Source organism: Vicia villosa, linkage group LG1 (genome assembly GCF_029867415.1).
Source record: "Vicia villosa cultivar HV-30 ecotype Madison, WI linkage group LG1, Vvil1.0, whole genome shotgun sequence".
Classification (NCBI taxonomy): domain Eukaryota; kingdom Viridiplantae; phylum Streptophyta; class Magnoliopsida; order Fabales; family Fabaceae; genus Vicia; species Vicia villosa.
This window is the reverse complement of record NC_081180.1, coordinates 41,787,773-41,799,530: the sequence shown is the minus strand read 5'-3', so window position 1 is coordinate 41,799,530 and position 11,758 is coordinate 41,787,773. Positions and strand designations below refer to the sequence as shown.

Genomic DNA, 11,758 nt, shown 5'->3' with positions numbered 1-11,758 from the left:
GCGTCCACCTGCCGTCGCAACTCGCTCCTTCGCCGTCTCTCTTCATCCCTCAAGGAACCGTAAGTTCTTCAATCCTTCCTTAATACACTATGCGATCTTACATGCTGTTTTGAAAGAAATTGGGCTTCCTTACTTGTTCTACTTCCCATGTCACATGCCACGCGATATTGTTCACTGCTTTTGACGATGCTGTATTGTGCGAATGGCTGTTTTTGATTCTCTAGGTATAATTTTGTTTACAATTTTTTTCAGGAGTTTTTTTTTTTCCTTCAAATATGAATGAGAACATGAAGCACTTTCAAAAGAAATTAACAGAATTGGAACTCGAAGCTGAGCATCTTCTCTTAGCCCGGCATCAGGTTATTACAAATTTCATATTGTTTCTATTCAAATTCAATCAAAATATGTTATGTTGTTATGTTAATAAAGGCTGGATATGCAATTCTTTCGTTTTGGTGAATGTACAGCTGGTTGAGAATGATAAGTTGAGGAATGGGAACAGAGAAGCACTTACTGCATTAAGGAAAAAGGCTCGGACAACAACGAGTAGTGTTCCATCTCCTTATGGATCAATAATGAAGGGAGTTTCAAGACCTCTGGTGCAAGAAGTGTGTACTACCTGTGGTAACCATGACTCTTTCGAGCAGACGTGGACAATGTTTCCAGGAACTGATCTGTTTGTCGGAATTCCATTTCATGTTGCTCATACTATATTGGAAACAGGTTATTTTTATTCAGTTTTGCCTTACGCCCCCCCTAACTGATAAGAAAAGTAATAATGAGAAAAGAAGTATGAAAAAATATCCGTAAATGTATGCTTGTGTTAGTTTCTTCTTTTTCATCCATCCGGCAAAAATGTTGATTAGTCATGCTTCTTTATGTGGCCGTTCAGTAGTATCTATTTATTTGTTAAAAGCCTGTAATCATTGGAATTTTTCCATCTTTGCTTTAGTGCAATTTTGGAGTACATGTGAAATTATTTTCATATTTTCTAGCTTATATGCATTAGCTTGGAGTCTGGATTATTCACCATTATCCTCGGTATGAGAAACAATATGCAAATGCAATATTTTTAACAAATTTCAATAGAAGCAACAACAACAACAAGGCTTGGTTGTTGTTGTTGTTGTAGTTGTTTCTATTGTAAATTTTTTAAAGATATTAAGGTGTCTGTCATACATACTCGTATAGGTTCAACCTGATTGTGTTGAGTAATTTCATCACGTGGTTGCAAAATTTACATTGTTGAAGTTGAATGTAATCTCACCTAAATTTAGTTTTCCCTGCAGCTTTGTGTAAGTTGTTTTTAATTTCACTTGAATTGATCCCATTTTCCTTTTATATTAATTTGTTTTCCATCATGAAACATGTAGAATAAAATCTGTACTTCGTAGTTACAAGCAAATGATCGAGCATGGACGATCAGTATTATGCAACAGCAGTTCGGAATTCTGACTGAATATTTTCTTGATAATTACTATTATTCTGAAAGTCCAAGTTTGAATTATAGCTGTGTCAATATTATTTTTTGTCTCTAAGTTGATTTCTATTGAAATTTGGTTGGTATATTCTTACGGGTGTTTAATTACAGATCAAGCTCAGCTTGACTTTGAGGCAAAGAAACTACAGAGCATTGTGAAGGAAAAAACACTTATTATATCAGATACAGGTGCTCTTGCAGACAAGATTAGTCCCGGAGTGCTTAAATCGCTTGTAACCTTAAACGACAAACCAAAGTAAGATGCTTTATGCCGACTATGGCATGTCACAGTGTCTTTTGGAAATAATTTCTTCAGGCATTTAGGTAGTTTATTCAAGTCTTGATGTTGAAGACAAGTGAGTGTCATGGATTATCTGTACCTATCAGCTTTACTTCTACATGCACCAACCATTTACTTCTACATGCACCAACCAGTAACCTATGCACAAGTTTCTCTGAAGTTACACTTTCTACCTATCAGCTTTATCATCTTGAAGTTTTAGAAGTTGCTCATAAGATTTATATCTCACCCTGAGAAAAGTACAAAGTTATGAGTCATAGATATTTCTTTTTGTTAGTTGAGGCCTATTATTACAGTGACATCTTATTTAGATTTGATTCTCTATTGAGTGGTCTGTTACCAAATATCTAAATGGACTCTGCTCTCAGTGACTCTGTTACCAAATATCTAAATGGTGAAATTTGATTGCACAACAGTGTAAAATCATATTATATTGTACATAATTGCAAGACTTTTTTTTCTATATGTATAGTCCTTTAATATAAAACTCTTGATTAGTGTCTGCCTCAGATTGGTAAATGTGTGGTTCATGTTAGGATGATGGTCTAATTTAACTGTATTGTTTGTAGTTTTTGAAAGACCATGTTTGATAAGTCTAATGTGGTTGGGGTATCCTTGAGACTGACAATTGGAATATACTTTAAGATGGATGACCATCCTCAAACCTAACTTATAACTCAATTTAAATCGAGTTCTTAGGATCTATTTAAGGCAATACACATAAGTTTTAAAATTACCTCTTTTATACAAATTTTAAAATAATTTAAATCAATTTTTTAAATGTTCATTCATTTTAAAAATGCTAAAACTTTGTGCATAATCTTCAAATCATTAATACAAGTTTTATAATATATTTTGAGCAGTAAAGGTTTATATATTGTTGAATCGACTACCTAACTAAGAATGAAACATACCACCAAACACCCCAATTTACCCTTAACGAAAAAAATAATTACCTTTACAAAAGCCCTTTGTAATACGGTGAACTGACTTTTTAATAATCGAAATGTCGCGGTAAGCAAGAGTCGCCACCGACTTTTATTTTATCCAAACTAAATCAGAAAGGCAAAAAGAAAAGAAAAAGACCTTTTAAGAAATCTAAGTTCGGGGGGTAATTTATGCAAAGGGAAGGTGTAAGGCACCCTTTGCATCCATGGTTTTCCATGGGCTCTTAATTGCTTTGCTTGCTCGTTTGTTTAGAAAATGTAGATGAAAGAGATAGGGACTTTAGCTTGTGAATAAGCGTTGCCCTTTTGAAAAATTATGAGAAAGAATATAATAAAAATGTTTGAGCATTGCAAGGCAGTTAGGGGCAATTACCTTAAACTCAGATGATAGGTCTCTTTTTGCCTTTCAGAATGAAAGGGTCTATCCTTGCCATAAGAGGGCAGGAAGCCTTTCGTTTGGAGGTTGAAGGGTCATCGCAGCATCCTTTGCCATAAGACTGTCCCATGCCATAGAAGGGCAGGTAGTCTAAGGCAAGGACCAGAATAAGCCATTTCGTAGGCAGCCAGAAGATACCTCAGCCTTTTTCCGTAGGCAACATCCGAGGGTCGAGGTCATTTGTGTATCGAAGGCAGCATCATTAGGCTCGTGACCTTTTTATCGAGGCAACATGGCTGAGGTATCCTCGAATTCGGGGGACGTGGCTTATTCTGCAAAAACACAAAGGCAACAGGCAACAAGGCAACAAGCAACAGGCAACAGAGAGGGTTACCCCAAAAGGGTGCGTGTGTGCAACATTCACGTGATTATATTCAGATATTTATCTTTTAATTAGTTATTCTAATTCAGTTTAAGGCTTGCACTCCCTAAGATTACTAACCACGCAGTATATAAAGCAATAAAGGGAAGGGGGAAAATGAAACCAGCGGAGGAGAGGGGAATTGTAACCAGCGGATCCCTTAATAGGGTTTGATACAAGTAATAATAAAACAGAAAAATACTAAAGATAGGGTTCAGGGTTACCAGACTCGTCGCTTTGGCATTCGACAAACCCTGAAAAGGCAAATAAATAACAAAATTGGGTGAGTGTATGACTAATTCAAAGGCGGGCGGGGGTAACCCTAAAAAATAAAGAATAGATAAATAAAGATAAAAAAGAACAATGATCAAATAGGCGAGGGTACTTAGCTTCGATTCGTATTTGATCTGATATGGTTGTTAGGCGAAGGTTGCCTTGAAGGTAAACCCTGAAATAAAGGCAGAAAATATGTGAAGGCAAGGCAAACCCTAACAACGAATCAATTAAAAGAATAAAATTAAGTAAAGCAGCACACTTATCTTCGAGGTTTGTTGAAGGCGCGCACTCGAGGCGAATTATATTGCCAACCCTGATAATGCACAGAAAAGAAAATAAAATCAGTGTAGGGAATGGTCATCGTGAACCCTGATTAGGGCGAAAATTGAATTTAAATAAATAAGAAAAGCACAAACGATTTAATTAATTATCGGTCTCGCGACCTAGTTAATTAAATCGGACAGAGAAAATAAAATCGAGCATGCAAGCATTTTTTAGGAATTTTTGAAATTAAAATAGAATTGATATGAATTTTTAAAGATTAAGTAATCAAATATATAAATTAAAATAAATAAATATACAATAAACATAAATATATAACATAATTTAAAAGGAATATATAAATATAAAAATAGATAAAACAAATTAATTATAAATATATAAAACAAATATATAAACATATAAAGTAAATAAACAATATAAGTATTAAATAAATAAATAAATAACATTATTATAAAAAAGATTTTAGAAAATAAATGTAATTGTTTATTATTATTATTAAGAAAAGAAAAGGATTAAAAACAATATATAGATTAATATATAAAATAATAAAGGCCATGCAATAAAAAATAAAAAAAATTGCAAAACTTAGCTGTTCTGATTCCGTGTGGCGCGCGTGGAAGGACTATGATAGATCCGCAGCTTCGCGTGCGTCAGATCTGATGAGAGGACGATCAGGTGGCTGAGAGCGTGAGGGACCACAACAACGCGTGTTTCTTAACGCATCTGATCCATAAGCTTTACGCGCCCTTTATCAGTTTGAACCCACCAATCACGCGATGACACGTAGTCATCTTCTTCAACAAAAAACCTGCAAACATATTTTACACCCTTCGTGGCGAATGCGCTGTAAAAGGGTCTACATATCACACCTGCAAAATCGCGAATACAACCAAATGGCCACAAAAATTTGGCGCACCACCACCAAGGGATTCGTCTGTGGCTTGCGAACCTGGCTATGGTGTTTATTAAACCTAATTTCACCTGTGCAAGAAAACCCCAAATCGGAGCAAAAACCCTAACCATGGCATATTGCTCGAAACGGCACAATAACGCACCAATTTATCCAGAAACAGCAAACATACTAAGATAAACAATAATATGCAATTGATTTCATGTATGGATGCTTGTATAGTGTAAATCGAGAGAATTTTTAGAAGCACATACCTTGATGAATAGGAGATGTTTCTGGGGTTGTTGAATGCGTGCAGTGATCCAAACACTTTCAGTAATCTTCAAAGAACGTATTGCAATGCTTAGAATCGATTGAACTGCCCTGTAACACAAAATTGAAGTTTTAGTTTTTGGTGAATTCTTGAATTCGAGTTCAGGTCCTCTTGTGCAGATTTTTTGTAACCCTTGTGGTCTGAGTTTGTTCAGTATTTATAGAGGTTGATTAGGGTTGAATAATCTTGAAGGAAATCCAATCAAATCTTTGTTTGAATTTTTGGGAAGATATGGAGAAATATGTTTCTAAATATGGCTTAATTGATTCAATTTTCTCCCAATTAGCATTTGCATGAAATTATACCAAATATTGTATTTAATTATTGACTTAATTGATTGAAAAATATAATTAAATCAAATTTTCTCAAATATCTTTGATTTAATTGATTTAAATTACATTTTAATGAATATAAATTCAATAAAAAATCCAATATTGGTCATAATTTCGTGACTAATGGATTTGGATCTTCTAGATGGCTTGGGGAGCAAGATTGGATCACAAAATTTTAGGCCCATTTGCAAAAAATATTCAAGTTCCTTCACTTTTTCCCTCCAAAACAGTCCAACTTTAACAAGGTCTATCTCCCTCAATTTTTGAGGTATGGAAGTGTTCTAAGACTTTTTAGAACCCTTAGAGAGTCCTTTAACCAGTGTCTTTGGTCTCGTATCAAAATTATTTTCCATGCTCCTATTATGTCCTTTTGAAAAAAGTGTCTTTTTGTTGACTTTTGGAAAGGACCTATAATGTACGAAGCCATATCTCCTAAACCATTGACCTATGGGCTTTGATTCTTGGACCATTAGATAGAGGAATGAATTCCCTTCAAAATGAGCTTTGGTGGGAATTTTTCTGATGAAGTATGAATATTTGGTGAATTTTCAAAGTTTGGTTGACTCTTTCAGTTCATGCCCAAAATAGTAACCTTTGACTTTTGACTTTTCTGATCTTTCCTTGCATCATCATGATCAATCCTTGATCAAATGATGTTTTAGGTTTATGAGGATATTGTTGACCAAGTATCTTGAACTTTGACTGTATTTTGACCTGAAATGACTGTTTTGCCCTTGAGAGTCGACTGTTGACCTAATCAAGATTTGAGGAACCAAATTTGTTCTGTTTGACTTGAAACTTTATATGGAGATGCTTTGGGATGTTAGTGACCTTATGGAGCCACCTTGAGCCATTGATTCAATGATTTTCTCTTGAATTAGTCAAACCCTAATTCAGAGCTTGTGTATAGGAGACTGTGTTTTGGAGCTTTGTCTTTTGATTTGGTTTTGTGTATGAAAAATAGCATGGGCAAATTTTGGGGTATGACAGCTGCCCCTGTTCAATTATCTTAAACCTGAAGATGTAGAGTGGTCTGCGCGCCAGTCGGTATCTGAAGGTGGAAGATGATTGAACATAAGAATACCAAGAAATTTGCCCTATTTGAAGTAGGGACTTTTGTCGGAGATGGGCTTGTGGATGCCATCTGGTAGTTGAATTTTGAGAAGATGTTGTTTGCGCGTTGACCGTGTCATTACCGTTCGTGGTAGATGAATTAGATCCTTGGGAATTGATCGTGTCAGTATCGTTCGTGATACTTGAATTAGATCTTGGAAAGATGATCGTGTCTTCATCGTTCGTGATGATAGAATTAGATCTGAGGAGATAATCGTGTCTTCATCGTTCGTGATGATAGAATTAGATTCTCTTGTCGTGTCAGCACCGTTCGTAGTGACTGAATTAGACTGGGAAGGCCAGTGATCGTGTCCACACCGTTCGTGATGATAGACTTAGACCTCTGAAATTTGATCGTGTCAGTACCGTTCGTAGTATCTGAATTAGATCTTCTGTCGTGTCAGTACCGTTCGTAGTAGCTGAATTAGACTGAGAAGGTCAGTGATCGTGTCTACACCGTTCGTGATGATAGAATTAGATCTCTGAGAGTTGACCGTGTCAGTACCGTTCGTAGTAACCGAATTAGATCTTTTGTCGTGTCAGTACTGTTCGTAGTAGCTGAATTAGACTTTGAAAGTGATCGTGTCATTACCGTTCGTGGTAAATGAATTAGATCTTCGAGCATTGATCGTGTCAGTACCATTCGTAGTAGCTGAATTAGATCTTGGAAAGTTGGAGATTTCGTTCATTTGTCGGTACCTGTATTCTGAAAAAGGTAAGGTTAATCTTTATGCAATGTCATGATGCATGGGTTATGTGAGAGCTTTTGCATGTTATGTATGAGTTCATTATGAGGTAATGTATGCAATGTATGAATATGTTTATGACATATGATATGTGAATATGATTTATGTTGTCTTGATTGAGAAAATAAATCTCTATGTCTTCGTGATTTTGATGTTTGATCTTATTTTGAAGATGCTCAGCTAGAGATTTATGATTTCTGCTTGGAGATGATCAGTGACTTGATGCACCCTGATTGGGAATAAAAAATATTAGTAAACCATGTTGGAGAAGAGCGAAGTGTTGAAGAAACCGGTTGTGTTGAAGATGTAAACTCTATTGGGGAGCCATATCTTTGTCGGGACGAGAGCATTTGAAGATATCTTCTTAATGATTGCTCTGTGGGGATATGATCTTGTGAACCTGACTCTGTGGGGGAGACATGGGTGTCTTGAAAGTTGCCCCCAGTATTATAGCTGCCATTCATGGATTTGTATTGGGACACACCGCTGAGTATTGATCAAGATGTCGGACTGGACTTGCATAGATTTGCCCCAGTTAGCTGGAACTTTAGAAAGATTCGCCTCGCGAGGACTTTGTGAGATGTACACCATGGGCGATATGCCCCTAGTAATCGTAGGCTCAAGACAGTGTCCCATGTTGATTGGGGACTAGCTTTAGATATACTTTGGATGTATGCTCCTGATTGTTCGAGCATCCATGAGAGATTCTCGGAATCTTGACTTGATTGCCCCAGATTGATTGGGAAAAACATGTCATGCCCCTTGTATACGTAAGAGACATGGCTTCTTGGAGTGATTTTGTTTGTCGGGATAACTTTCGGTCATTAGCCATACCCTGTGCAAATTTATTCTGATGCTAACATTTGAAATTACGTAGCAGAATATGTTTAATAATGAATTCATGAGATGCAATGCATACGTTTGTCTTGAGTTTTTGAAAAACATTAAAGCAAGAGATGTAAAAGTGTGATGTTTGTAAAAACATGATATTTGTAACGACGTGTTGTTTGTAAAACGTGTTATTTGTAATAACGTGATGTTTGTAAAAAAGAAATATCAACTCAGCATTTTTGGTAAACCTTAAGGAGTCAGGATACCCTTTTGGTGACAGTATGCTTTCGAACTAACCATGCTTCAATTAGGACTTTCAAGGGTTGTAACGTGGCTTGGTTCACGGTTTTAAGAAACAAAGGATAATGGCTCAAAGTTTATTGTACCCACCCCTCTTCGTGATGATCTTCAGTCCTAAGCTCAGCTAAATCAAACTTATGCATTCAGGTTCCAAGAGACTTTTGGATTTGCACCTTTGATAATGATGATGGTTCACAAGCAGAGAGAATTTTTGAGATGGCAGTCACTTCTTCCTTTTAGTAGTCATAACATCGTGTTGTTCAGGAATTTATTAACTTCTTTTTTCATCTTTTTGATATCCCTAACTTTTGCCTGAACTGTCTATTTTGAACTTACAGTCAGCGGGATGCCTTGATTTTTTTTTTTTGCCTAAGTCATCTTTTGATTTTTGACTTAGCAGGCTTTTCTTTGTATATATGTTTTTTCATTTTTTTTCTTAAACATGTTGACTTCCTTGCTTAATGATTGATGAACCATCATTGGCTTTTGATTGACATCTCCAACACTTCTTTGATGTGTGCGGATGAACACTTGTGATTGAAACCTTTGTTGCAAAGTGTACCGAATGATTCTCTTAAAACAGAATGCACAATCAAATTGAACTGAGAACTACCCTGCCCCAGGTTATGATCAAGGGTTAATTAATACAAGAAAGAAACTTCTACTTCTTAGGCTCAAAGGGGTTGACGAGGGATTAACATCCTTATATCTCCACTGTTTAGGAATTGAAACAATGCCTGTACATCGTCAGCATAGTCCATTCAAAAGCATACTGTATGAGGTTGCGGTATCATTTTCGTCATCCTCCCTCAAAAGGTATACAACTTTAGCAGGAGTTGAGTATAACAAAAACATATGCAGAATAAAGACATAATTTAAAATGAGTGATAACGAAATAATTTATTCAAGACAAATATATGCAATGCACTGATGATGATTATTAAAACAAATAATGTCTATCATAATTTGAATGTTTAAACAAACAGAATAGAAATTGCAAATGAAAGTAAATCTAATGATCTAAAGTTCATCCACTATGACATTAATCATTCTTGTCGTGATTGTGCCTGGGAGCAGGGATCACTATAGGAGTCTGGGGATGAGGGAATTCAATTTCACCAGCATCGATCATGTCTTGAATCTTGTTCTTCAATGGCCAACAATCATTTGTATCATGTCCAGGGCTATTGGAGTGGTATGCGCACCTCGCATTGGGCTTATAGCTGGGAGCGGAAGTGTTGGGCTTTACAGGAGGATCTCTTAAAGTAATCAAGTTCTCTCTCAGCAAATGTTGTAATGCCTGAGCCAGTGACATATTGATCTTTGTAAACTGACGTTTAGATGTATCTGACCTGCGTCTTTGTTGCGGAGCTAATGTAGAGGTCAGAATTGTCCCCACAAATTGGTTGGGTTCATTGTGATCTTTCTGGTCGTACACGACGTGAGGTTCCTCAGGAGACTGGCAGTCAATGATTTTGTCATCGATTAAGTCTTGGATCTTATTCTTCAGTGTCCAACAGTTATTAGTGTCATGGCCAGGACTATCAGAGTGATACGCACACCTTGCATTAGGATTATAACGAGAAGAGGAAGTACTAGGATTCCTCGGAGGGTCCTTCAAAGTGATTAGCCCTTTCTTCAGCAATTGTTGCAACGCTTCGGCCAGAGTCATATTGATCTTTGAGAATTGGCGCTTGGGTGTATCTGACTTGTGTCCTTGTTGTGGAACTGGTGTAAAGGTCAGAATTGTCCCCACAGATTGGTTGGGTTCATTGTGACCTTTCCGATTGTATCTAGTATTGGCCATATGAGGTTTCTCAGGTGAAATGACGTCAATGATCTTGCAATCAATGAGGTCTTGGATCATGTGCTTCAATGGTCCACAATCCTCTGTATCGTGACCGGGACTGTTTGAATGATAAGCACATCTTGCATGGTATTTGTACCCAGGAGTGGGATTAGCAGGAAGTGAATATGGAGGCAATAGAGTTATCAAGTTCTGATTGAGCAGTTGTTGCAGAGCTTGAGACAGCGGCATGGGTAACGGAGTGAATGACCGCTTAGGCTTGGACTTCCATTTATCTTGCACACCTTGCCCCCTTTGTTGGTCCTTCTCCTTCTCGGACAGAAGTGCCTTTAATTCTTCTTGCCCCTTGGCCAAGTGAAAGATTATTTTCTGGAACTGGTTGTTCTGAGCTTGGAGATTCTTCAAAGATTGTTCGAGATTCATCTTTGTTACTGAAATAAACAGCACAAAGATGAGGCATTTGATTTTATGAAACCTGCGATGCGATGTTTATGAATGATATGATTATGCATATGCAATGTTTCGAGGACCTTTAGAATTCAAATTTGTTTAAAACAAAACAAAAGGAAATTTTATTAATAATAATTAAGAGAAAGTAATTGTAAATTGTTTTATTGTTGTCTTTTACAATAAGGAAAGTATAAAACTAGAAAATAAAATAAAACTTAGAAAAGATAAATTCTTCAGGTCTCCCATGGACGCTTCCTCTTTGAACCAATGAAGTTGTTGATGCCTTGCTCTGCTTGAAGTAATCTTGTGAGTTCTAACACTTTCTTTTCTTTGTCACGAAACTGAGCTTCGAAAGTGTCTCTTTCTTCCTTTAGTTGAACCCAGGATCTCTTTAATTCTTCGATGTCAGTTGGCATGTCTGGATGAGTAATAACTTGAGGAACTCTTTCCTCGCAATCAGGCTCCACTATCACAGGTAAGACATACGGATAAGGCATGATGAGACGTTGAGCACGAGTGCGTACCCATCTAAGGTAAGGCCCCAAAGGAATGGAGTTTCTTTGTCCCAAGCTTTTGTTATCAATTCTATTTACCATATCCCAAGCTCGTATGAACTTCCGGCGGTGATTCTGAGTGTCATCTTCATAATCAAACACAATCCCTTGTATAAGCATATGGTGAGGACCATCTCTTCGAGCGTAACCAAATTGTCGTAAAGCCAAGCAAGGATTATAAGTGATACCCCCTCGTATGCCAAGTAAAGGCACATTAGGATATTGTCCACAACGGTCGATCATGGTGAAACTTTCCTTGGATAAAGACAGCCAACGGATATCAGAATGTGAAAGTGACATTATTCTCTTGTGCCATTTC

At 36.8% G+C, this 11,758-nt stretch overlaps 1 protein-coding gene across 1 annotated transcript; it reads left to right on the top strand.

Annotated features, from left to right (window-relative positions):
* The first annotated feature begins 258 nt into the window (after positions 1–258).
* Positions 259–1,871, top strand: LOC131604901 (uncharacterized). The gene is made up of 3 exons (XM_058877318.1): positions 259–359; positions 468–723; positions 1,592–1,871. The coding sequence occupies exons 1-3, from the start codon at positions 276–278 to the stop codon at positions 1,738–1,740; spliced, it is 489 nt and encodes a 162-aa protein (XP_058733301.1). The 5' UTR covers positions 259–275; the 3' UTR covers positions 1,741–1,871.
* Positions 1,872–11,758: the final 9,887 nt, after the last annotated feature.